We start from the raw sequence: 26,029 nt of genomic DNA, 5'->3' as shown, positions 1-26,029 counted from the left end.
AACCCCAGTTTGTGCTCTGCAGCAGCTCCCCTGTGATGCTTGGCAGGCTTAAACCCAGACTCGTACTGCATACGGAGGAGACAGACACTGCACACAACGGAGGATTTCCACGACGATGGGAACGCTTGTTTTACATCTTATTGCTCCAGAAAGGCTCTGGGAGCCTGTGATATGTGAAGGAGCTGGGTCCTGAGGAGTAAAGGAAGACCACAGGGGTAACTCTTATCTGTCACTAGCACTGCTGAACCTCAAACACAGCAGCAAGGGGATATAGGGGAGCTAATCTAACCCCTCTAGGCTACAGCCACCTCTGCTTTCCTCCCCATGGACCAAAGCTGGCCGGGAGATCCCCGTGACACCTGCATGATGCTGGCGGTGTCAGCCTTGCTGCAGGCTGGTGCAGATAACACAGTTCCCAATCCTCCTGAGGCTTGGCTTGTTCCCCCCACCCACCCCACATCCCTCTTGTAAACAGCAAAATCAGAAGTAAACAGTTTCATACAATCACTCCCCTGGCGTGTGCACCATCTGGGGCCACATGAGCCCAGAGAGTTCTGCAAGGGGGGCTTGGCTCCCCCCACACTAACCAGCTACCCCCAGCACCTGCATGCTCAGCATCACTGCAGCCAGGAAGAGACAGAAAACGTGGCCCTGGGCTAGGAAATGGGCCACAGGCTCGGTGCTGCTTTCTTAAACTTGGATTTTCCCAACAGTGCATCCTAGTGCCAAACATCCACAGCAGAGTGGATGGCCTGCAGGGCTGGGCAGGTGGGGACCAAAAGACCCACCTGGGAAGAGAAGCCTAAACATTCTCCATCTCACAGCATATGCAGGTTTGAGCTGTTCCCTGTTCCCACATTGTTCTAGAGGGAGTGCTGGTCCGGGCCAAAGTAACTGAAGGAGAGATGTGGGGAGCTGTAAACACAAGGCAGGTTCCTATATAGTCCGGGGAGTTGAGCACAAACAGCAGCAAAATCAGAGAGAAATGCTCTTAAAAGGACAAACTAATCAGGGAAACATCCACGTTGGCCAAAGGCTAGCAGCCCTAGGACTCCTCCTTGGAAGTGTTTGCTATATCCTAAGTAAGGCACTACGGTCTAGCTCACTAACATCAAGCTGCTTGAAAAACACATCTGAAATGCAAAAGCTGAGGTGGAGACGTGTGGTTTGAAGATGGCCTGAAACAGCAGTAGACCAAGAGGGCTGACCCTCCCAAGGGCCTGCTGGACTCACTCCTGTCCTGAGAAGAACAGGGCAATCCACTGACTGCCTTCCAGCTTCACCTCCTGCCCTCTCACTGCACCCGTTCAGGCCAGGGTTCAGTTAGAACAGCTTAACAGTCAGGAGCAAAGGCTCTGCCAGGTGGAGGAAGGATGGTCCAATGATCAGGCCACTAACACTGCACTTGTGAGCTAAATGGTTCACTCTCCCCTTCCTGTGGGATGCAGCACAGGAAGCTGCAGGAATCCCACCCAGCTGCAGCCCACAGAAGCATACCCAGGGACAAACACAAGTGCAGTGTGAGAACAAGGGTTTGGCAGTGCATTTGTGCTGTCCAAACCTTCACAAGTCACAGCCAGCCAGTTTGGAGCCTCCGGGTCCTCCTAAAAAGGACCAGGCCTTCCTGCAGCCACAGCTTTAGCTTTGTGTCCTGGAAAAGATAGAAGAGAAGAAAGAAACCCCTTCATCCTTTCCCTGCTCTGCCTGAGCCCACCTGAATTTCCTCCATTTCTGTTCATTCCTGTGAGGTCAGCATAGTACACTGAGGAGACACATGGAGGTGCTGCCAGTTAGGAACCCTCCAGTGATGGCAGAGGAATGCTGCAGGCAAGGAGCAGTTCCCACAGCCAGGGATGAGGGGGACCCTCTCCTGCCCGTGGCTGTGGCCATGGCTAGCTCCAGACTGAGCACCCTGACAGCTCAGCAGTGATGCTGGGTCAGACCAGACCACTTCCCAAAACACTGCTGGTGATTTCACCTGCAGAGACACATTTTAGGTGGTTCAGAAGCTGCAGGGTGGAGAGAAGAGGTGGTGCTTTACATTGCATTTACAGTGAGCAAAGTCTAAAGATCATCAACACAGGGCAGCCCCAGAACAGGAGTTTTGCTTTAAATATAAGCAAGAAAATCGAGTTTTAAGTGCTCAGCCTGAGGTTCCAATCTCCTGACCTGAGCTGTACTGTACTGTAGCCCATTGTGAACAGCAGGATTGCCTTTTGCTTCCTCCTGGAGATCATTAGCTAGCAGGGAAAAGTGTCCTGGGGGAGGCTAGAATCCAGCCCATGACCAATTAAGGCCAAACCTCCTCCTCTCCATAGCATTGTTCCTATCGACTGAAGTTTGGCATTAAATGGATCAGAGCAGTGGACTGCTTTCTGTTTCTCTTGTACTCAAGATGATGTCAACCTGAAAATGTACTCAGCAGCTCCCCAGTTCCCTCTGTATAGAAAGACAGTAACAAAGATGATCATGAAATCCAGCTTGGGAAGACCTGCTTTGCCAAATGGCTTTCCAGCTTGTTTATCCTACTACTCTATCCTAATGTCAGCTGCTCACAAGCTGCAGCAGCACCACCTATTCAGGAGCTGCCTGGCTATGAAGTTATTTAGCTGCTTGCAACATGTGGTGCAAGAGACTCATTTTTCCTAAAACACTGCACTCCCAATGCAAACCTAGCCATCACTTTGTTCCCATTTTCCCTAGGCAAAATCAATAGCTTTGAATCAGATACTGTGCCCAGCTGGACTCGGAGCTGGTGCCTGGCAGCACACCTCACCATCAGGCTGCTGATTCCCACTTCCTTACGGAACCACATCCCTAGGAACACCTACTGAGTCAAACAGCAGCACAGGAGACACAGGGAGGGCTGGGCAAGGGCAGCTCTGCTCTCTGGATCTTGTTTCAAAGTCTTGTGAGTGTGACATCTGCCAGCTTGTTTCTTCCACAGGCCCCTGCAGCCCCCTCCCACACCCCCACAACACCCCTTCCCAACACAAAAAAGTAACACCCAAACATTTCACATTGCCAGAGATCCTGTAGACCAGGGATCTTCTGTATCATCATCTTCCCTTATCTTTGATTTCCTTGTTGCACGTAAATAATGGAGATTATGGGTCCCTGGTAAATAAATCTGCAAGAAAAAACAAGAGAGGAGAAAGAGAGGTCAGGTTTTTCAGTGGTTTGTCTCAGTTACTACACTGTGACTGCAGGCATTGGCTCCTGGATGGAAGGGGTGTAGGACACCACTCCTGCCACCTGCCCACTTATCCCAGTTAGCCCAAAACAGGTGCTGCCACATCTCTCTACTGCCCAGTGCTTTTGCTGTCGATCCAGATAGGAACTGGGCTCAGTTTACAGTCAGTTTTTTTTTTCCCCAGAAGGACTCAGCAGTGCATGGAGCACACTGCCAAGGACAGCACACATCCAGCTGCCCCAGGCTGGGGGCTGAGCTGGGACAGGCTGGCTGGGGCTGAGCATCTCCTCACACCCCCACCCCACACAGCTCCCTGCAGTGACAGTCCTGCTGGAACAAGGACAAGTGTTCCCACAGCAGAGCCTGCCCTTGAGAGTCCATGTGATTGTGTCTGTGAGTGCTGGCTCCCTGCACTCCACCAGGAAAGGCAGAACAAGCTGCAGCCCCAGAGATGCCCTGCACCACTTGCCTGCTGCGTCAGCAGCAACTCAGGCATCGTGAGTGGCTCTGCAAAAGGTGAGTAAAATCCAGGTTGGTGCAACTGGAAGCAGAGCAGGAGAGGTTTGGTGGGTAAAATCCAGGCTGGTGCAACTGGAAGCAGAGCAGGAGAGGTTCACAGCTCAGCCCACAAGGATGCTCAGTGCCAGGGATTTTAGAGTTAGATTTGCTGCACCAATTCAATTCTTTGGCCAAAGCCTCAACACACAACCCCCATGGTCCCTGTAGCAGCAGAGATGCTGCACCCATTCATCCACAGCCCTGGCACCCTCCTGTCCTCCCAGCTCCGGGACATGGGAATGCTCAACTCTGCACATAAGCCACCAGCGTTTTCTACACAGTTTGTTTGCAGCCCAGAAAATTCCCTGTGGACAGCAGAAGAACAGCACACCTACGTACACATGATGTCACTTCTGTACTGAAAATACATCCTTTAGGATGTCCCAAACTCAAGGAGGCACCAGCAGAGCTGAGGGCAGTGGTTGTGCTGGGAAGCATCGGGGGTAGTCCATGGGCTATAAACTCAGACAGTTAGATGGGAAAAAAAATGTAGGGGCGGGGATTTAGCTCCTCCATTCAGCAGGAGCAGGTCCCAACCCACCAGGGATGGGCAAGGGACTCTGCAGAGACACCAAGGGAGCAGTGGGAAAGACCTGCTGCAGAAAAAATGCTACTGCCCAGCAAATTACTGCAATACCTAAGCCCTAGGAAATCTCATTAAAGAAATCCCTGCCTGAGGAACACATTTCTAAAGGACAACACATTTCAAGGCTGCTCAGAGCAGAAGGCAAGGTCATGGGCACACTCCTTTCCAGGAGAGGTTAACCAAAGGGATGCCACTTTTGCAGGCTGCCATCGGAATAAAGCCTTTCTGTTAGAGGAGGCGAGAGGCACACAGACATCAGGTCAGGGCAAACACACAAGGATCCTTCTGGAAGGTTTCTCCTATTATGCAGCTTCGTTAGCAAGTAGAGCAGGGTTTCTGTTTGTGCTTCCCTGGAGTAGGAACGTTATCAGGGAAGGTGCTTGCTTGAGCAGCCCTGAGCTCACTGCTCTGAGACAGGAGAGCTCGCCCCACTGACGCACGTTTTTGCAGGGGCTTGTTCAAGAGCTTTTAATCCCTCCACTGATGCCACTTATAGTTTTAATCAGCTCGAATGTTCATTCGGCATCAGCAGGATGTGAACCAGCAGCCCATGCAGCCCTCACCCAGCACACAAGATGACACCAATATGTGGGTCACACAGAGGGGCAGTGGGGTCTGCACAGCAGAGAGGACTCAGTGCAGAGGAGGGAGAGATAACCCAGCAGCTCCTCATGTTAACCATGTCATCTGCCCCTGTGTGGGAACACAGAGTGTGAGGGAAGGGAGCCGAGTGCCTGATTTATCTCCTGAGCCTTCCCTCATGCTCTGTACCTATACTTGTGATGCATTCCTTGGGTGCATCCTTAAATCCAACTGCAGTGGCCTCTCCCAGAAGGCAAAGCAGGGGTGATAGTGAGCAAACACAAATACCAATACAATTGGCCAGAGGCAACATGGTCCATGGTCCAGGTCACTCTCAGGGCTTCATTTTACCCCAGGCAGAATCAACACTGCCTAGAAGGATGTCACCACTCTATGGGGTGGCCCCTGTGATGCTGCATTCAGTGCTATGGTTAAGAGGAACTGACCTTGCTATTACTGTCCTGTGGCTTTTGTCCATGCCAAGATCCACAAAACACACTGAAAACCATCCAAAGTCAAAACCAACATTGCTTGAGGAATGAAATTGCTTTCCTTTAACAGGCCAGTGAATAAAATTTGAGCTGAGTGATACTAACAGCCAAGACCTATCTTGATGCAGCAATCCCTGCTCACTGACAGCTTTCAGAGCTGCTGCTGTGTCCCTGATCCCTGTCCTTCCTTCAGCTCTGAAATTCCACAGGGCAGCAGTTTATCAGCAGTGCTGGGGATGGTTGGGCACAGCACCAGAGAGCTCTGGCCAGGGTAGACACCATCATGCAGGGTGAGCAGATAAGCTTATTCAGCATCAGCTCCTGGTGCACGTGTAAAATGCAAAGAGAGGACAATGCAAATACAAACAGTCACTTTCAGCTGAAACTGGAATAATCAAACCCAGTGACAGAGGAGTGCTGGAGAGAACCAGACTGGCCACAGCTATTGAACACCTTCCTGGTCATGACAGCCCCTGAGATGCTGCAGCCTGCACAGATTCTTGCCATTCATCTTGAGCATCCACCCAAAATCAGACCAACTGTTTTATCCACAGGGAAAATATCATGGAATACAAGCTGCCTCTACACCGATCACAACCATTGTAGTTTGATGTCCTGTGTGAATCAAAACTACAAAGTTTCTTAAACACCTAACTGTCAGTGGTGGGTGATGCTGTACTCACCCTTTGTGCTTCTGTGGCCAAGGCCCCTGTGTCACTGCAGGGAGCAGCAAAAGGCCACATTGCCACTGTTCCTTTTTCTTCTACAACCTGCCTAAGGGTTGCACAAAGCCACCCCATCAGAGGATCCCACCAGAGCAGCATCTCTGGGAGGCCCCTCACCATCCCTAGGGAATCTAGAGAGCAGCTACAAAAGTGACATAGAAAGAAAGATGTTCACATTGCAGGAAAGGAGAATCATTCCAGCTCTCCAGTACTGGGAAGGAAGGGTGAAATACTCCCCAGTGGGCAGTGCAGTCAGTGCTGGGCTATCACAGAAAGAGACCCATCAGCAGATACCCAGCACAACTCAGCCACTCCCTAATTGTACTAGAAAGGCTTTTGTCCTCTTTGCCCAAAAGGCAACTTTTGCCAACAACTCTAGAGAGCTGTAGATAAACTTGGTTTTGTCTAAACATTTGCATAAGGTAGGGAAGAAGTGTTCAAATTAAAAAGAGAATACCTTCGTTTCTCCCACAGAAATGCCGCCCACACGTGCTGAAACTATTTGCACCAGTGCCACTAGCAGTGGGAAAAGCAAGGAGATAATGAGCTATCTCCACCTCAGGCAGCCCAGTGTCCAGCATAAACCAAGCCAAAAACACCTTTCTGTCTGAGAACTGACATTTCCTATCTGCATTTTGGAAGGGTAACAGAGCATGAAGCTCTCAGGTGCGTGCAGCATCCGTGGCAGAACTAAAGCCAAAGCTGCTGAGACATGAAGCGAAATCTGAACAGGTCAGTGGCACAGCAAAGAATAAGCGAAAATCCAATTCCCTGGGTCAGGGAGGGTTACAGTTTTTCAGGTTATGACATGAACCAAGGCTGAGCAGGTCTGAACTGTCCCGGGGAAGAACCTGCTGCATGACCCAGCATAGCAAAGCTACACGCCAGTGCCACAAATAAGTTGGAAGAGGTTACGTGAGTTTCTCGGTCAACTAAAATTACCTGAGAGCAGAATTCAGGCTCTGCTCTAAATCCCATTTTAAGCTTCTCAAGCAGGTTTCCAATTTAAGATTTGCATTTAATAGCAGCCAGAAGAAGGCCGATTTGAATACACAAGTACACCAGGAAAACCATACAGCAAAGTGCACCAAATATTCTGGCTGCCCCACGAGTGAGGCGGAGGAATACTCCGGGTTTGCAGGGAACATGTGGCTGGTGCTGGGCCCTATCTGGGCCAAGCGACCACGCTCCATGTGCCAGGTTGGGTTATGTAAGAGCATCCCTGGCTGGTGCAGCTGTGTCATGACTGAGCGATCGGTGCAGACTCATGGATGGAGTGGGAGGGGGGCTGCAGAAGGCAGCTGGGTTTGAGCAAACAGCCGCGGGGTAGGACTGTCCCCTCGGTGTTTGTTATCCCTTCATGTACTATTCCGCAGAACTGCGCAGGATGAATTTTCCCCCGAGGGCAGGGGCTGGTTGCATAACGCAGCAGCATCGTGTCAGCACAGAGCCGGCGCAGATGGCAGAGCCCGGCCTGACCCTCCACGTGCGGGCAGAGCTGCTCCCACAGCCCCACCGGCCCCACGCCTCGCCCCGGGGCACAGGGCAGGGAGTCTGCTCTTGCCCCGGGGCTGGAGCACACCCATCTTAAGGGCTCATATTTCCACAGATTCATTCCCCCACCCTAATCCCCAGCCCACACTTGCACTGGGACCAGTATCCAGCCCCAGGCAGCAGTGCTTGAATCAGTTACTCGCACTTGAGATGGGTGTTAAATATTTCGTGCGTGGAAGAGTGCAGAGGGGATGGTCTGTGGACCAGTTTGGACAAACCAACAGAGAAGAACAAGACCCACCCAATGGGTCTTTTCATTTCTATCCCTATTTCTCTACATAACAGCACAGAGTGTACCTGGGCACACAGAGAGAGGGGGGTCAGGCACCAGCGCGTTTTCTATAAGCTCAGGAACCCTCAGGTAGCAGCAATGAGGGGTTTTAGCAAAACCTGCTAAAATACCTACACCTTCCCCACCACCTGCTGCTGGGGGCTTGCTCTCAGAGCTGGACAAGCACACAGCCATCAGCTGAGGATTGGTGAGTGCTGGCCAGGGACACGATTTCCTCCTTTGCCCTCTTGCATCCATGGTCAGTTCTGGTCCAGCTGGCTGTGTGTGGTTTTGGGGTGAGATGAGGGCTGGGCCCAAGCTGTGATGCCAGCACCTGACACAGGCAGGCTGTCAAAGATCTCCTGGGACCAGTGATGGGCAGGCAGCTCTGCAGGAGCCTGAGAAAGGATATGGGCTGGAAAGATGTCAGCCTTACCCCTGGTAATCTGGAATTCTTCAGTTTAATTGAAATGTTTGGCTGGGAGAATCCCTAGTAACAGCTTCTGTTTACAGACAGCTTTGCCATGTAGGCAACACCTCCCAGTCCTTCTGTGTCACTGGTGAGTGACACTGCCAGCTACACCACATCCCTGGGGTCCTTCCAGACCACATGTGACCACCCAGGTCTCAGGATCAGGACCTCTGAGCTTGAGACTGTTTAGCAGGAGGGGAGAAGGGAGGGGACTCTGGACAGAACTGAGCTCAGTCTGAGCAGAGCTGTTTTTAAGCTTCCTTCCTGAGTAGACACAGGTCTACAAACACAGATGCTGGAGACCAAAGCATCTCCTGGGTTTGGGCCACTGTCGTTCACACTAAAGGGAAGTCCTGCCTTTAATAGGGAAATGAAACAGAGCCACAGGATGGACCCACGTGCTTCGTAGGTGAAAGCAAAGAGTTCTGTGCCAAGGCAGATGTGCCACTTGGTGCCTACTCACTGAGCCAGCTGGGCCCCAAGGTGTCCTGTCCGAGTGTCACAGGGGAGGGGGAGGGTGCAAGACAGGGAGCCCCAGCACAGACTGTGGAAATTACATCACACAACAGAGGAGGCAGAACTGGCAGATCCCTCCCTGACCCTGAGAGCGACAGATGTCACCAAAGCTTATACCAAATGCTTGCAGGTGTCTCTGCTGTGCCCCAGCCTGTCTCAGCCACCAGCCAGGACCTCTGAGGAGCAAGGATCCTGCCCAGCCCTTCCAGCTCCACTGGGTCCTTGGGCAGTGACAGGATGTGCAGCTGCTAATTCTATTTCTCACCTCTACTTTATTTTTGCAGTAGAATAGGTGAAAACAACCTCAGAAGCAGTGCTCTGATGAGTCACTACAGAAATAGCTCTAGGAACATAAAAGACTCCTTTGTGTCACTACAAAGTGCACTATTGGGCCAGTACAGCTGACAGAAATAAGACAAAAAATGTGAATCACTTACCCAGCTGCAAAGCACAGCGGTGCCCTGCCCTGAATTTAAGCAGCACATGTAACCTGGTCCATTCTGGTTTCAAGCTCAAAGGCATCAGGTCGATCCTGTGGGTTAGCAGCCAACATGTCTTTCAAGAGCTGCTTGATCCCCTCAGACATGGAAGTCCTGCGTTTCTGAGGGATGTGCAGCTCCATCTTTGGGTTTTCTAGCAGCGCTTCCCCGACGGGCACAATCTCAGACCCCTGCTTGATGTAAGTCCCCAGCAGCTCCTTCTTGGTCTCGGCGTCAATGAAAGTGATCCTCTCAATCATGGCCCAGATGATGATGCCGAGGGCGAAGATGTCAGCCTTGGCAGTGTAGTGTCCCTCCCACACCTCGGGTGCCATGTAGAAATCAGAGCCACAGGCTGAGGACAGCCAGTACTTGTTCACATTCACATTTTTGTTCTCATGCCCACCCTCCTTGCCCCGAGCGGTCAGGCCAGCACACACTTTGCTCAGCCCAAAGTCGGCCACCTTGAGCACAGGAGTGCCAGATTTCTCAGTTATCAGGATGTTGTCTGGCTTCAGGTCCCGGTGGACAATGTGGTTCTTGTGCAGGAAGGCAATGGCACTGGTCAGCTGCAGCATGAAGCTCTTGTTGGTGGCAGGGTCGGGCCTTCGGGACAGCACGTACTGGTTGAGGTCTCCCCCTTCACAGAACTCCATGACGAACCACAGGTAGCAAGGCTCCTCTGCATAGCCCAGGATCCTCTCACCTGACCAAAAGGGATAAAAGAGTGGGTTTTTCAGACACACTTCAAAGTCCACAGTAACCCAGGATGGCTGAGGAACAGGTATGGTTTATGTGGATAGCAAAAATTCTGTGAATGTGACTGGGACCTATTGCACTGCAAGGCACCACTGCTGTGACCTCAAGTGCTTTGGGATCCTGTTGAGCAGGACACACCAGCACCATGTTTATCCAAACCTACTGCTGGGAATCAGCTCAGGGACTTCCTCCCAGCAAAGTGCAAAGAACACATCTTCTTCAGTCCTACCAGCAGGCCATTCTCCCCAGGCTCTGACAGCCAAAGCAGCAGAGGTTAAAAGCACAATTACCAGTGAGTCTACAGGAAAAATAAAATCACTTCTGTGAATGCCTCCTCTCCCACCTAAGCTCTGCTGCAGGAGGCAAAGGCTGGCTTGTTCCATACACTTTACTGGAACTGCACACAGGGAGTAAAACACAGCCCCTAACACTGTGCCAGCACAGTCTTGCCAGGAGTGGTCACACCAGTGTCCAAGCCCTATGGGTCTTCCCAGACCAAATTTGTGCATTTAAGGATTGCATTTGTGCTAGGGAAACTCTGCCACTTCATCCAGCTTTCATTAAGTGCCAGCAAGTCTTTAATGAAAGGAAACTGGAGGTCTAATCTCAGCCACACTTGTGACTAAGTACTCCTACTGCTCAGTATTACACCTCAAACAGCTTCTTCCTTCACCAGACATCAAACTGAGCTCCTCAAGCTCAGAGCATCTCAGGCTTTACTCCATAAAACTCCTGCCTAAGGAAGGACTCTCTTGCACATCAATTAGACACGTGAAGAACACAACAGCACAATATCAGCTAATGGGGCCAAGTCTGCCACTGGTGCTCCCCAGAGATGCCAGGATGCCCCAGGGAGCATTGGCAACAGACCCATCCCCATTAGCTCATGCCAGGAATGCAAACCCCAGGGTCAGACCCCAAGTGTCCTCTAGAGAGCACCCAGGTGATTGGCAGAGCCTGCACACACCAGCAGAGCACCATTTTGCTCTAGAAATTGATTTTCTTATCCTCAAGCACTGTAAGAGAAGCTGGAGGATACCACTCACCTCTGCCACAGCTAAAAAGTCCCACAGCTGAACTCAAGTGTTTTTGAAAGCAGTTAAATAACTCCACCCATTTGACAAAGTTGGGTTTTGTTTGAGCAAAGCCCTAGAGAGCATCTGGGAAAGCAAAAAACTTCCAGCAGCAGGTAAAGCCAAGGACTACCAGGGACACCCAGCCCTGAGCTGCACTGGTCAGCAGTCGGTGTGGGTGGGAATATTGGTTATTTGCACAAACAGTCTGTATCCATGGCTACTGCTATGGAAATGGAAATCTGCACAACAGAAGGATTTGGCTGCACCTCCCCATCCTCAGCAATTTTTTGCTGAGATTAGGTCTGAAGGTTAGATCTAAGGGATGAAAGAACAGGGTGGAGTTACACAGGGCACTGCATGCACTTCCATGAAAGCCCAAGGACCAGCCAGGAGCAGTACAGGACACCTTGGCTCTGGAGACCAGAATGCTGACCAGGAAAGGCAGCTTCTCTGGTGCAAGCCACCTTTGGTATGACAGCATGGGAGCTGAAGGAGAGGCTGCTTGTCCTGGGGAGCAGAAACCTCGGCACAACCAGGACAGCCTCAGCTCACGCAGCTGCCACCACTTTGATTTGTTAAATCCCAGGGACATCACAGCAGGACACAGGGTTTGGCTTTCTTGCTCCCCTCTGCAGCCATACAGCCCCAACACAAGGAGCAGGAGTGTCTGTCTCTTCTCTACCAGGAATCAAACCATCACAGGGAGCATGGCAGAGCCCCACATCCCTCACACACAGCCAGGTGAGAGCATCCACACAGCACTGCTGGCAGCCCCTTCCCACAGGAAGTGGCTCAAACACTGGCTCAGCAGCAGCCAGGACCTGTTAGCTCTGACAAGCCAAGGTTTGTTTTTAGCATAAGGAAGGCTCTGATTTAAAACTTGGCCCCTGAACCTCAGCAAACACAGGAAAGATGATGGGGATCCAGCAGTTGCTGTGAGCACCAGGCACTTCACTTTGGGTGGAGCATTGCGAGTAGAGACTTAAGCCAAAAGTAATATTTCTTAATTTTCTTTCTATAATCTGAAAGCGTTTTAGTTGTTAAATCATCTTCCTGCCTTCAAAACAAACAGCTTTAAACATAAAGAGCTGGCAAGACGCTCCCTAAAGATGAGATGTTAGCAAACTGAAGACAAGCAGTCAAGAGCTGAGGAGATGCCAATGGCAGGCTGGACCTGTTCTCTATCACCAAGCCAGCATCCCCATGTGCTCCCTGCCCAAACACAGCATGGCACACACTCATACTCCATCTTTCCAGCAGCACACACACACCTCCCCCACCCCGTCCTGGGGAGCTCATTAACAGCGTGCTAATTTGCTTAGTTTCACAGGGGAAATAAAAATCTTGCGAGAGCAGAAGCAGCATCCCAGTGCCCACAACCACATGTAACCTCTGACTCCCCCTGTGCAAGGAGGCTGCACCAGAGAGACAGGAGCTGGCAGCATGGAATTCCAGGCAGTTGGAATGATGGTAACACATGTAGGTGACGCCAGGGCAGCCCATGAATGAGGCTGAGTGCTGGTGGCAGGTTGATGGCCCCACAGATGACATGGGAGGAATGGGAAGCAATACCTTATACCTGTTCACTTAAGGCAGCTCTGTCACTGCTCTAGGTTAGGAACAAGAGGGGCATGTGATGTGCACAAGCACTGGAGGTGCTCCTGTGACAGGGCTTGGGTGCCTCTCCTCCAGCTCAGTGCCGAGCTTCCACCTTCCTTTTCACACCCTGCCCTTAAATTTAATTACTCCACATCTCGTTAAAATGATAAAGGTTCAGGCTCTGCACCGTAGCTGAGACCAATCCCCGCCTGGTATCCTGACAGTTGTGCTCCCAATTCAGAAAGTCTCAGATTAATCCTCGCCGTGTCTGAGCCCCAGCACGTTGGCAGAGCATCTGCGCTGGCCCGTAAATAGCCCAGCTGCGGTCGTGCAGAATGGCACGGCAGCACAGCTCCACGGCCACCGCCGCAGCCCCAGCTCTGCTGCCGCCAGGGAGGGAGAGCAGGAGACCTGCAGGGCTCATCCAGCTCCAGCTTTTTGTTTTGAAAATATTTATCCACCTCTATCAGACCCAAGGCTTGGGAAGGCAGCGAGCACAGGCTGCCTGGCACAACACAGCCCCAAGGGCAGCCAGGCAGATGGAAAGCAGAATGTGCTCCAGCTTGGTTTTGGGAGTCAAACTACTCCTGTCCAGGCTGGGGGTGCAGAGCCCAGCTCTGCTCCCCTCTGAGGGACGGCCGTAGGACCAGGGCAGGCAAAGCCCTCCCCACTGCTGGGAATTCAGGAGGCTCAACCCCCCCAGAGATGGGGCATCTATGGGTCTCCTTCCCCACCTGGAGATGGGGCATCTCTGACCCAAGAGCATTCCCCAAGCCAAGCCTCCTCAGGGCATGGAACATGATAGAGGAGGCAGGACCCCCTATTCCTGCTACAGCTGGACACACCCAAAGGGAAGAGCTGGCTCCTCTCCCAGGGAACTGTGTGCCCTGGCTGTACAGGAATTTGGACACTGCCCTTCTCAGGGAGCCTCCCTTGGGTGGTTGTGTGAAGGAAGAGCAGGAGCTGGGATTCACAGGGAGGGCCAGGCACGTCTGGACATGTCCACCCACCAGGGACACAGAGGGGACAGGCAAGGCAGGGACAGTCAGAGCCACAGGTTTGCTCAGAGGATGGATCCCAGGAGCTTTGCATGAACTCTGTGCCTGGCACAGGGTCTGGGGGCTGCCTACACTGGGGGCTCAGGGAGACTGAGCACCCCAAGGAGCTGACAGGAATCCTGGCACACAAGTTTGGGGAAGGAAGGATTGGGGTGATTGGCTCTGCTCACAGCAGGCTGGGAGGCACAGGGGCATCAAGGGCACAGGGCTCCTTTATTTTTCCACATCTTCACAGCACATTGGCAAAGCTGGGTCTGACAAGCAGCCAAGGGAGGAGAGGGAGCGAGGGAGCATTTTGGAGATGTCACCATCACAGCCATCGACTGTGACAGGAGAAGGTGACTCCTGACAACCCTGTGATGCTGCTGAGGGTCCCCAGGGCAAAATGAGGATATCAGCCCAGGCTGCAGCATTAGTGCTTCCAGGGCTGTTCCCACAGAGCCAGCAGTGTGGGGGACACGGGGACAGTTGTAAAGCTGTGAGATCTTTAGCTGTAACAGGCTGCAGCCTTGGGGTGTCCAGAGATGGGACAGTACATTGGGCAGAGAGGGAAATGTCCCCTTGGTGTGACTGGGCCACAGGCTGTGAAGGTCTCCAAAGGGATGTGTGTGGGCTGTGACACAGGCCAGGGTAGCAGATGGAGCCTCAGGATTTGTGGTGTGAGGGAGGACAAGTCAGTGCTGGCCAGGGGTCCAGCACACAGGGATGTCCCCCAAGGGTTAGGTTTGAGCCTGGAGGTGGCAACAGGGCCCCTCAGGACTGGGGGTGGCACTGCAGGGCACATGGAGGGACTCCACTGGCATTGCTGCAAGACACGGGTGGGGCTTAGGGAATGGTTCCTGGGAGCATCACACAGGAAAGGAAGAGTGGAGGGGATGGCACAGCATGGGGGGATAGAGTCCAGAACAAGGGTCCCTCCGGTGTGTTCAGGGTGAGTGGCAGCAAAGAGACCCTGTGGGGGAGCCCTGCACGGCCAGGATGGAGATGGGTGATGGGAGCAAGCCCAGAGCAGATAGCCCAGAGAGGACCCCACGAGTGCAGGGGTGATGGGTGCTCAGGGGCACAGCGAGGAGAGCCCAGGGGCGGTTACACAGGAAAAGCAGTGAGTCAAGGTGGGAGCAAGGGCATTGTGAGAGCCGTGGGGAGCTTTGGGTGCTCTTAAGCACAGGCAATGCCCAGGAAGGATGTGAGCAATAGGGCGATGGAGAGCAAGCGAGGGCAGCAGCATTGCCTGAGTGCAGGTATTGTGGAAGGGTGTCCATGGAGAAGGAAGACAAAACCAGCATGTCCTGCATGGGGCATCCCAGCAGTCACCTGCTCCGGGGGCCTAGCCTGGGAGGGGGGCAGGAGGATCTGGGTGTGGGGGTCACTGATGGCAGCGGGGAGGCGGCAGATCCAGGTGCTCAGGGGTGGGGATGGGTGGCACGGGTGTCGGGGACAGGGCTGCTGGAGGCCCTGGGCGTGGGAGGGCAGCCCGGGGGGCGGCCCGGGAGGGCGCTGGGGCCGTGCCGGGGATGCCCCGGGGGTGCCGGTACCTTTGAGGGAGGTCTCGACGAGGCGCAGGTAGAGCTGGCTGCGCTTGTTGCCGTGGCTCATGCGCTGCCCCAGGCCGTGCCGCTGCAGGACGCACTCCTCGAACCGCACCACGTTGGGGTGCTGCCGCCGGAGGCTCGTCAGGGCCCAGAACTCGGCCAGCGCCAGCTCCACGTTCTCGGGAGCGTCGCAGCGGATCCGCTTCACCGCCAGCCGGGCGCCGCTGCGGCCCGACACCGCCTCGTACACCACGCCGTAGGCGCCGCGGCCGATCTCGGCCAGCAGGCTGTACCGCGGGCCGCCGCCGATGCCCGGCCCCGCCACCGCCGCCGCCGCCGCCATGGCCCCGCGCCGCGTCGCCCGCCGCCGCCGCGCCGTCCTTTGTGTCCCGCGGCGGCCGCCGTCCATGGCCCCCCCCGCCCCGCGTGCCGGGCAGCGCCGCGCGGGCGAGGGGGCACGCGCCGATGCCGCGGCCGCGCCGCGGGGCGGAAAAGCGCGCGCTGCCGGCCCCTTTAAGCGCTCGGCCAATCGCGGCCGCGCGGGGCGAACCACCGCGGCGCCGGGGGGGGGCGGCGGCCGCCGCGACGGGGCTCGGCCTCTTCCCGGTGCCGGCCCCGTACTCGGAAAGGGAGGTCTGGGTTTCCCGCCCCGGGCGCGGTAGCCGGGTCGCGACGCCGCCAGCGCGGCTCGGCGCGGCCGGAGCTCAGCGCGGCGGCAGGCCCCTCCCGCTCCCCCGCCACGGTGGTACGCGCCGCGCCGGTGTAAACAGGCCGGTCATGGGGGCCCCGGCGTCCGCCGCGGGTTTCCCCCCGTCCCTCCCTTCGCGCCGGGTGCGGCCCGGGGGAGGCGGTGCGGGCTCGGGCCTGGTCCGCGGGGCTCACCTGGGGAGCGGCGGCGGCGGCTCCGGGCCGGGCGCTGCGCGGCGGCGTGTGAATGGGCGGGGTGGGGGAGCGGCGGCGGCGGCGGCGGTGGGATAAGAGCGTGGCCGCGCGCCCTGACGTAACCCCTTATGTAACGGCGGGGGGGTGACCCGCCCCCGCCAGCCCCCTCCCACCGCCCCGGGACGGGCGGTGCACCGGGAGGGCGGGATGCCCCGGGGTGGGTTGGGGGGAGCGGTGCAGCGGCGGTAGCCGTGCGGCACAGGGGGTCCGGGAGCACCGGGAGGGCTGTGTGTGATGCCGCCAGGGGAGTGATGCTCCGGACACGGTGCAGCGGGGAGGGGGGCGGTGCACACGCTGTAGGTGATGACCCGGCGGGGTGGTGATGCCGTCGGGGAGGTGATTCCCCGGGGAGGGGGTGGTGCCCCGGGACTCAATAAATCCTCGGCACCCGGTAAATCCCCGGGACGCGCCGCGCCGGCGGTAGCCGCGCCGTGCTGGATGTTCGGCGAGCTGGCGCTGTGCAGCCGCACCGGGAAGGGCGGGCGTGAGGCTCGGGGCCGTTTCACAGCCCCAGCAGCATTCGGGGGCCCCTCCCGGGCGCCACGCTCACCCCGACGGTTCGACCCCACTGCCGGGGATCACCGGGGACTTTCCAACTGGAAGTTCCCGGGAAAGTGGCTGCGATCCCGACAGAATCCCGAGAGGATCCCTGCGGGCCGGGACCGAGGGTTTTGGGGGCACCCCAGGGTGGCGTGGAGCGGCTCGGCGCCCACCGGGTGTCCCTGCGGTGGGACGGGCACGACAAAAGCGGGACCCGGCGACTGCCCTACGTCGGGACCCCGAGGGGCGGCGAGGGCCGGGGGGAGACCGCGGGGCTGCAGTGTGTCCCCCCGGGATGGCCGTGTCCCCGCGGGGTTGAGTCTTGGCTGGTTTGGTGGCATTTCTCCTGCGAAGCAGGTGCGGTGAACCACAGAGGTCCCTGAACCACGCACCGTCCCGAAATTGCTTTTCACTCCCCGGGCCGTGGGCACACGCGTATCCGTCCACTCCGCGCTGCCCGGAGGTCTCATCCTGTTCCTGGCGCTGCTGGCAGACCCCCGGGCTCGGGGCTTTGCACGCCGCCGTCTCGCTCCTCGTGGATTTGGGGAGGGAATGGCGATCCGACCCCGCAAAATTGACTTTTCTAGCCGCCTCTCCCGTGTTTTCCTGCCCCCCGCGCGGTGCCGCTGGCAGCGGGCACTGCGGCCGGTCAAAGACAACGTCTGCCGAGCCGGTTCACGGAGGAACTCTCAAAATTCCCTGTTTTCTTGTCCCACTGCTGAGCCATGTGCCGCTGCCATCACGCAGCCCCAGCAGCTCTCGGCTGGTCCCCCCGGGGAAGGGACGGCGACCCCCGGAGCCACCGGCGACTCTAATGCGGGGCTGCCCAGCGGTGTCACGGCGCCTGCTGCAGCTCCTGCAAGTGCTTTGACCTCAATTTGGTTTTAAATGGAGCCACTTCGCTTCCCGGAGAAGCTGCGGGGGTCGTGCCGCAGCCCCGTGCCCCCGGTGCCTCTCGGCAGCCCGGAGCGACGGGGACGGTGGCGGCGCCGTGGCTCGCCGTGTTTACGAGAAGCCGCTTCTCGTACCGCCGTCGAGTGGCACTTGTGCCTCCTGCCCACGCAGGGAGGTCACCGTGTGCCCGCCTGGGCAGCGCTGACCGCCCCCCGCTCCGGTGCTCCCTTTGCCGGAGGCTCGCTCCGGTGCGGTCACGCTCGATCGGAGCTCCCGCGGGCGGTTTGGAGCAGAACCCCGGGCATCGCCCACCCGGCGTTTCTTCCCATGTCCCGCAAAATGCGTCTGAACACCTCCCTCTCCTGCCTACAGCAAGGCCAGGCAGGAGTGCCTGGAGTTTCTGGAAAGCCCTGTCCCTTGATGGGATAAAGCTGACCATGCTGGAGGACCCACAGCGTAGCGACCGCCTTCCTGGGGAAGATCCCGCGGGCAGCTCTGGGTCGCGGTCCCTCTGCTTGGGGACAGCCCCGGCGGCTGGCAGAGCTTGTACCAGCCGCAGGGGCGATTTACCCCACCCCGGCATGGGGAGCCCTGTCTGCTCTGGGGCAGAGTCCTTCGGGGGGGCTGGGGGCTCAGGGGCAGGGTGGCAGCGCCGTGTGACGTGAGCTGACATTAACTCCCACCTGCTTCCGCGGGTGCCTGGCACGCTCGGCCCCCTCCTCGCCGAACGCGCCTTTCACTCATGTAGTTAGGAAAAGTTAACTTTTCTATTACCGCACTTACCCAGGTACTTAATTACCATTGTCCCAGGGAAATGTCAGCGTGACTCAGAGACACTTTCCCATTAGGAAGAGACAGATGAATATTAAGTTGAATTGCTGGTGGGTGGGCTGGCTCCCAGCTCCTCTCCCGGGGGACCCTGTCACCCTCCACGCCCTGGACCCGTGAAGGACCCTCTTACCCAGCTCAGTAGATCTGTGGCACTTTGCTCTGGGGACCGGAGTAACTCGACCTCCCACCCGGAGCAAAGGGAAGGAAATTTGTTCCAAACGACTTTTCCCTCTGCGTCCTTAGGATTTGCTCGATCTCTAACACATCTCCCTCGTGTGCAATTACCCTGTGCGGGGAGGTGACTGCACCCCAGGCCGCTGGGTGTATATATACATACATATGTATATTCATATAAAAATAATGGCTTTGGTGTAGAAGTGCTCCCCCCCACCGTATCTGTGGTGCCCGCACGGCCATCAGTCCCAGCAGCAAGGGTTAAACTGCCCGAGGGCTGCCCACAGCCCGGGGTGTTGTGATCGTTTGCAGATGCGTTTTGTTCTTCTCAGCTTTGTTCTGTGCCCGCACAGCCCAGCACACCCCGACACAGCGAGGCGGGGCCGTGGCCGCCCTCTGCCCCTGCGGGGCCTGAGCTCCATCCCCCCTGCTGCAGCACCAGGGATGGAGGGATGGGTTCCTCCCTTGGCCCTGAGGAGGATGCAGGGCTCTGCCCTCCCCCTCACCCCATGCCCTGCTCCCTTGGTCCCTCCGTGTTAGCACAGCTCCAGCCTGGATGAGTTAAAATCCACCTCCAGACAAAAGCCGTGGGGTCCCGCCTGCTTTTCAAGGAGCGGGGGGATTCCGACGGACCTGATGACCAGCCCTGACAGAGGACCACGGGCACAGGCTGCCGTGGCTGCTGAGTGCCCAGCAGAGGGTCCCAGCCGTGTCCATGGCCCCCACTTCCCTCACCAGTGCTGGGAGGGCTGAGCAAGGGGGCACCAGGTCCAGCAGCTGGTGTTCGAGCTGGGAGAACAGCAGGTTGCTGGGAAACATCCCTCTTGAGCTCCGATAAAAATAGCTCCATCTTCAAGGCAAGAGGACTGGCTGCACTGCCAGCGACGCAGGGGATGCGTCTGCACCCACCAGGGTGTGGGGAGCCGGTGTGGGGTCTGCACCTCAGACCCCCATCCCACACGTCTTATTGTGACATGGTGCAGTGGGACAGTGGTGCAGGGGCTCAGGGATTGCCTGTCATTGCCCCAGTGCTGTTCTCCTCTATCCCCAAATCAGACTTGGAAATGTATGAGAACAGGAATCAGGGCTGAGTGGGGAAAGTGGGGGTGTCTTTTTCCCCCCACCCAGCTCCCCCTGCCTCTTTGGCTCATCTCAGTGTTTGCCCTCATGAGGAGGGGGTTCAGGGAGATGTGGAGCTGGGCTCTGAGCTCCGGCATTGCAGAGCCTGGAGGGTTTCTATGCAAAGGCTTTTTCACCTGACAGCAGCTAGGCTGGGTGGGTTGGGACGTCCCTTTCCCGGGGCATGAAGACCCTCTCTCCCTTCCCAGCAGCTTTGGATGGGCTCACTTCTCTCCCCAGCATCTCCATGAGGACGGTGCCTCTCCCCAGCCTGGGGAGCAGGGTGAGAGGAAGTCAGGGATTCACCTTTCCCCCTCCACCCTTCTTGGACACGATTTGAATTCAGTGTCCAGGGGATTCACACCCCCAGCAGCCAAACCCCTCTGGGACGCAGCTGTGTGGGAAGACCGACAGACCCCATCCCAGTTCTCTGCCACCTTCCTCGTTTGGGGCACGCGTTTCAGCCCCGAGGACCGAGGCTGGGCACAACAGAAGTCTCCGAGTGATGCAGCCGCAGTGGTGGGATGTGCACCCCGATTCCCGGGGCGGCCGGGGGCTGCGGGGAGGCCTCGGCGGTGCGGGCGAGCCTGCTCGGGAGGTGGCGGGGATGCTGCGGGGCTGATTATTCACAGCTTCCCTCGCCCCGATTGGCTCTGCCGCCGCGCACAGCCGGGCCCCGCCGCAGGAGGAGACTCCGTGGCCATAAAAGCGGGGTGAGAGGCAGCCGGCGGCGAGTCCGGTGGACAACCCGGGCAGCACCGTGGGGCCGCCTGCCACTGTGGCCTTGCCACCGATGACTGGCGCAGCCTGACGCCCGTGGAGGGACATCCATCAGCCACGACCCGTCCTGACTTGGCGAAGCAGGTGCTCGGCGGGACGGGGAGCAGCGGCAGGTAGGGCTGCCGGGGTTGTCATCCCCCTTCCATTGCATGGGCACACCTGGGGATCGCTCTTGCTCCCCAAAAAGCAACAGTTTAAGAACACCCCCTGAGCAGCACTGCTGAGAGTGGCTTGTGGTTGGACTTGTGTTATTTTGGGGAGCTTCCACATGGCTGCAGGTCCCTCTCATCCCTTGAGTGGTTTCAGAGCCCATGAACAGCTGTCCAGAGCTCTAATGGGGTTCATTTCCATGCTGATTCCGTCCTGGCAGCAGAATCACCCAGGGCTTGGAGGGGCAAAGGGAGTGGACAGAGAGGATGGGGGGATTCTCTCTCCCCCTCCTTGGGTCAAGCAGCAGTGTGGCTGCAGTGCTGAGTTTTGAGTGATTTTATTCCAAAAGTTACCAGCTTTTTGGAGAAGCCTTGTCCTGACAGTGTTTCCAGGAAATTTTTAGAGGTGAGGAAAAGAGATGCTGGAAGGTTGATTGTTCTTCTCCACCAGAACTATGTGCAGGATCAAAACCTGTGGAGTTGGACCTGTGTGGGAGGAGGGATCTGCTCAGTCTGGGAGAGCTGTTCACATCCTTTGTTAAGTATAATCACAGGTTAGTCAAGATGGGGCCAGTCTCTGCTGTCCGGCACACAGTCCTGATTCCTCATCCCTCCTTGGGTCACCAGGTCTGTACTGGCCCCTGGGGTGGCAGCTTGGGTGTTTTCCAAAGCAAAGCCTGGTCTTTGAAGACTCAAGTGGAAATGGGACAGGGGAGGAAGGGACACCAGCAGGCACCTGGCACAGGTAGAATGTGCTGAGAGTGGCCACAGAGGCTGGGACTCAATGCTGGCATTGCCAGACCCTGCCACGATCCTTCCAAGGTGTTCCTGCAGGAGGGATGGCTCCGGAGCCTTGGGCTCCTCCAGGTAACACAGGATTGAGCTCGAACTCTGCTTTTCTTCTTCCTCCCTTTGTATTCTTTTCACTCTTCCCTCCCGCTGCTTCTTTCCTCTTTTGTCCAAACCCCTTTGTTTTCTTCTCCTTTTCCTGATCCCGTTTTGCCAGTCCTCCTTATCCCAGCTTCAGGAGCAGGCAGAGCACTGCTGGGACATTTGTGGCACCACCTGAACACAGTACATTTGCAGTGGGGTGTCCCAGGGTGTCCTTAGCACGTGCTTGGAGAACTGCAGCTCCCCTGAGTGCCATGAAATCCTCCGTCGGCAGTAGGGTGACAGGGATGGGACACACTGTGTCCAGAATGCCAGAGGTCTGACTGTGCAGTGTCAGACAAACCAGCAGCTGTTCCCAGCGTGGGAACATTCCCGGTGCCGTTCCTGCGCGCTGTTCTGGCGGCACCCACGGGGATACCGGCAGCGGAGGAGCAAGGGAGGGGAAGCAGGTGTGGAAAGGGAAGGGAAAGGTTCCCGGTGGGGCTCCTGCCTTCATCAGCACTCATCAGCTCTTTTTGGGAGCTTCCTTCCCCCTAGTGCTGCAGCTGGCACCTACCTGTGTGGCTGGCATGTCCTCGCTCCTCGGTGCTGTCTCGGTGGCCCTGACGCAATAAGGGACTGTCCCCGTGCCTCAGTGGCGAGGGCTGGCTGAGGTCCCACCGTGCCCCTGCCATCCTGGGCAGCTGCCATCCTGTTCCCTGCCACGCTGCCAGGGCACTGGGAGGATTCACGGAGCTGGTGGCTGTGCAGCCAAGGAATTCAGACAGCTCGACACACGATGGTGCAGATAATTCAAATTAAATTTTAATCTAGCATGAATTAATACTGTGGCATTAACAATTCTTCATCAGTACCAATTACAGTACATTAGCAGCTACTGCTAGAGAGCACAATAGTCTCTAATATGCGTCATTAATGTGTAACAGATCCCTCTGGGTCATGCCTTACCCACCCTAGATAAAAGCAGCAACGGAGGTAGGCAGGGGCTTGCAAGCAGTGCACCCCTTTGGGGCTGGCTCTTACTCCAGGGTCATGGCTCCAATGGCACGGTGATCCTGTGGCACTGCAGCTGGGGTTGGCAGTAGCCCCTCCAGCCTCACTGGGGGTCAGGTTTAGCACTGCCACCTGCAGAACCCCTCTCCCAGCTGAGCACAGTGTCCTCGTCCGTCCGCAGAGGCCAGAGGCTCCATCACGGCTCTCAAATGTCTGGAGGATGGCGATGGTGGTCTGCAGGTAGGCTTGAACCCAGAGTTCTCCTTTTTCCCCTTTTCTCCTGATGCACCAGCCCAGCAGACTTGGTGGGTGTGAGGGAGGGGAGATGAGGCTGCACTGGTGTGGGGTTCAGTAGCCTGGGGTGAGTCCACACCGGGCCATGGCCTGACCCCATCCACTTGCCACCGCAGCTCCGTATGCTGTGGTTCTTTTCCCCAAGGCCAAGGGGAAGAGCTGGTGATTCATCTGCCTGCACCATGCAGACGTGGCAATCACAGAGAAACCCAATGCTGGGGAAAAAAGGGACTTTTCTTTCTAATGGTATGGTAAGAGATGGAGAGGATAGATGGGATGGAACTGAGATGAGATGCAACAGTGGTCCTGCCCACAGTGACTTGGTGGCCACCAGGGACTGGCTATGGCTCTGGGCTTGTGCCAAGGACCAAGGCTGCAGCCAGGGTAAGGGGTCACATCTTGTGGCGTCCTTGCTGGGAGCAGCACCCGGAGGTGAGTCACATGGGAATGGGCACAGGCACAGGTCCCTGTGTGTGATCCCAGGAGCAGCTCACAGATGGAGGTGGTAGGTGCCCAGTACCTGTGGAGTGGTGATGTCCCCCCCAGAGCTGGCACAGGGATGGTGACAGGCTCTGTGCTGTCTTCCCTCTCCAGGCAGCGGCTACAGGGCGAGATGGCACGACGGGCACTGGCACTGGCACTCTGCCTGTCCCTGTCTGCGGTGGCATCTGCTGACTGTGTCACCCAGTGCTCCCTCTGCGCAGCCCAGACCCGCGGTGCCGAGGGCAGCGTACAGCCCCTGGTGAGTGCTGGCCCCACACGGACTTGAGCCAGGGAGCCACTGCAGTGCAGTGTCAGGGGTGCAGGGTGGCAGAGCTGGGTGGCACCTGGTGTGGCGGTCATGGGCAACCCGAGGGTTGTGCAAACCTCGGCTTCTCACTGAGCTGAGCAGCACGGTGGGCACAGCCCCCTGGGCTTGGGGTGGCGTGGGACGAAGGCAGGAGCTCAGCCTGAGACCTGGGGTCGCTCGGCCGCTGTCTTACAGATGTGCCTGTGGGAATGCCAGGGCTCCTTGTCACCCGGCCCCGAGTGGGAGATGTGCAGGAAGGCACTGGCGCTCCTGGCCCCACTGGTGGCCCTGGCCGAAGGGACAGACCCGTCCCCACAGGAGGCGGAGGAGGATGAGGCGCAGCCGGAGCAGGGTCCGGGCCCTGCAGAGCTGCCGCTGGTGCCGGCCAAGCGCTACGGGGGCTTCATGAAGATGATGTCCAAGGCGAAGCTGCTGTCCCTGCTCCGCGAGAACGCTCACAGCAAGGGCGGCCTCAGCAAGAAGTCCGAAGGCTTCAGCCGCAAGCCAGGGGAGCGAGCGGCCCCCGAGGACTACCCAGGGCCGGCAGGGGACGGGGACGAAGAGCCCACGGGTGCCGGGGCCGAGGGGCCGGAGCTGGCGCAGCTGCACAAGCGCTACGGGGGCTTCCTGCGCCGCATCCGGCCCAAGCTCAAGTGGGACAATCAGAAGCGCTACGGGGGCTTCCTGCGGAGGCAGTTCAAGGTGACCACGCGGTCGGACGAGGACCCCAGCGCCTACTCAGGAGAGGTCTCAGACCTGTAGAGCCAGGCGTGGGACGGCAGCACCACGGTCCCCACACTGCCACCCCAACTGTGCCATTGCCCCCAGCCCTGCCCCCTGCCCAGCCCGGTGTGGCTGGTGTCACTCTTGCCTCATTCCCCTGAGGGGACCATGAGTTCCATCCCCAGTTGTCCCTCTGGTTCACCTGCCCATCCTGTGCACGGAGGGGACAGGGCCACTCCTCCGGCTGCTGGCGGTGTGGCTGCGGCCCAGCCCAGGGTTCCCGGGGGTGTATTGCTGGGCACACATATCCTCCATCCTCCCGTGGCTGCTGGAGCACAGCAGGGTCTGGAAACCATCACAGCTGAGGTACAGGGCAGGGGGCTCCGAGCACTGGGAAGATGAACCAGGGCAGGATCAGGGAGGTGGCTGCCGTGGCCACGGGCAGAGGTGGCTGGTGGAGCCACAGCACCATCACCAGGTGCTCAAGCAGTGCTGAGCCCAGCCCCCACTCCCCTCCCCGAGCCTCTCACAGTGTCCCACTAATCCCAGCACCCACCCGGTGCCCCTGGGCTCCCCCTCCAAGAGCAACTCTAGAGGCAGGGTCAGCCCCATGCCCCAACACCCAACTCCTCCCCCTGCAGTCAATAAAAGGCAGATGCCAATGAAGCTGAAGCCATGCTGGGTGCTGATCGTGCTCTACGGGGCAGAGCAAGCACCCCAGACTGGGGTGCCCAAATGGGCCAGGGGTGCTGGCTGTGAGACCTGCAGCACATGGTGGTATCCTTCTTGTGCTATGGGTGCCAAAAGGAATGTGGGACCCCACCGACCTCTGGAGCCATATCCTGAGTGTGACAGGGCCATCTCATCTGAGCAAGTGCAGGGCAGGCATGCTCAGCCTGCTGCAGGGGCATGTAGGGTGCTGGCAAGGTACCTCCTGCAGCAGCAGGCAGGGGAGACTCCCTTGGGAATCACAGCTGCTGCCCCAGCTGGGAAGGGACACTTGTGCTGAGGGCAGGGGGCAAACTGTCCCTTTTCTGCTCATATGTGACCCCTCCAACAGCAGCTCAGTGCTGAGAAAGACCAGCCTGGGCAGCAACTTCCCTTTTGAGTGTCTATGTAGCCCCACAGGGCAGTTCCTGGCTCTGGTGAGACAGAGTTCATGCGCCAGACACAGCCCAGGCACCAGCTCCAGGTTGGGAAAGAGGGGGGAAAGGTCACTGCACAGCACTGGAACACTCAGCTCACCCATAGCACGGGCTGGACCCAGCACACCAGTCTGGGCATCCCAGCTCCAGCTCAGCTCCCTGCACCTAAAGGTGCAGCAGGGCCAGCCCCTGCTCAGTTCCTGTCATGGGGTGCACTGCTCCCCTCCCTCACGGTGCCCAGGGGAACCAGCACCATAGCCCTCATCCCAGCCTTGACCTCCTGCCTTCCTCTTCCCTGCCTCCAGCACACACG

The 26,029-nt window shown here is 57.4% G+C and overlaps 2 protein-coding genes across 3 annotated transcripts; one reads left to right on the top strand and one right to left on the bottom strand.

The window, feature by feature from the left end:
* Positions 1 to 2,992: 2,992 nt before the first annotated feature.
* On the bottom strand, positions 2,993 to 18,410 carry STK35 (serine/threonine kinase 35). Its single transcript, XM_053993341.1, has 7 exons — positions 18,264 to 18,410; positions 17,962 to 18,193; positions 17,326 to 17,595; positions 16,334 to 16,961; positions 15,455 to 16,050; positions 9,386 to 10,133; positions 2,993 to 3,130 (listed from the first exon to the last, which is right to left on the bottom strand). The coding sequence occupies exons 1-6, from the start codon at positions 18,408 to 18,410 to the stop codon at positions 9,421 to 9,423; spliced, it is 2,586 nt and encodes an 861-aa protein (XP_053849316.1). The 3' UTR covers positions 2,993 to 3,130; positions 9,386 to 9,420.
* Positions 18,411 to 19,842: 1,432 nt separating this feature from the next.
* PDYN (prodynorphin) lies at positions 19,843 to 25,243 on the top strand. 2 transcript variants are annotated; one of them, XM_053992672.1, is made up of 3 exons: positions 19,843 to 20,844; positions 23,653 to 23,800; positions 24,044 to 25,243. In XM_053992672.1, exons 2-3 carry the CDS (start codon positions 23,672 to 23,674, stop codon positions 24,608 to 24,610), a joined length of 696 nt encoding a protein of 231 aa, XP_053848647.1. In that variant the 5' UTR covers positions 19,843 to 20,844; positions 23,653 to 23,671; the 3' UTR covers positions 24,611 to 25,243. The 2 variants fall into 2 exon arrangements, with proteins under 2 accessions (XP_053848647.1, XP_053848646.1); XM_053992671.1 differs by lacking the exon at positions 19,843 to 20,844 and adding an exon at positions 20,851 to 23,004.
* Positions 25,244 to 26,029: the final 786 nt, after the last annotated feature.

Source organism: Vidua macroura, chromosome 17, assembly GCF_024509145.1.
Source record: "Vidua macroura isolate BioBank_ID:100142 chromosome 17, ASM2450914v1, whole genome shotgun sequence".
In the NCBI taxonomy this organism is placed as follows: domain Eukaryota; kingdom Metazoa; phylum Chordata; class Aves; order Passeriformes; family Viduidae; genus Vidua; species Vidua macroura.
Note: the sequence above shows the minus strand (reverse complement) of the source record. Positions and strands in the feature narration are given on the sequence as shown.

What these genes read in the sequence shown, in the direction of transcription:
- STK35 (XM_053993341.1), bottom strand. Translation starts at nt 18,410, where the DNA reads ATGCCGGGGTGGGGTAAATCGCCCCTGCGGCTGGTACAAGCTCTGCCA. An exon ending in GCTGTGGGTCCTCCAGCATG is followed by an intron (nt 18,194 to 18,263) that starts GTCAGCTTTATC and finishes GCCTTGCTGTAG; the next exon opens with GCAGGAGAGGGAGGTGTTCA. An exon ending in TGAAAAGCAATTTCGGGACG is followed by an intron (nt 16,962 to 17,325) that starts GTGCGTGGTTCA and finishes GATCCCCGGCAG; the next exon opens with TGGGGTCGAACCGTCGGGGT.
- PDYN (XM_053992671.1), top strand. Translation starts at nt 22,985, where the DNA reads ATGGCGATGGTGGTCTGCAG. An exon ending in ATGGCGATGGTGGTCTGCAG is followed by an intron (nt 23,005 to 23,652) that starts GTAGGCTTGAAC and finishes TTCCCTCTCCAG; the next exon opens with GCAGCGGCTACAGGGCGAGA. An exon ending in AGGGCAGCGTACAGCCCCTG is followed by an intron (nt 23,801 to 24,043) that starts GTGAGTGCTGGC and finishes GCTGTCTTACAG; the next exon opens with ATGTGCCTGTGGGAATGCCA.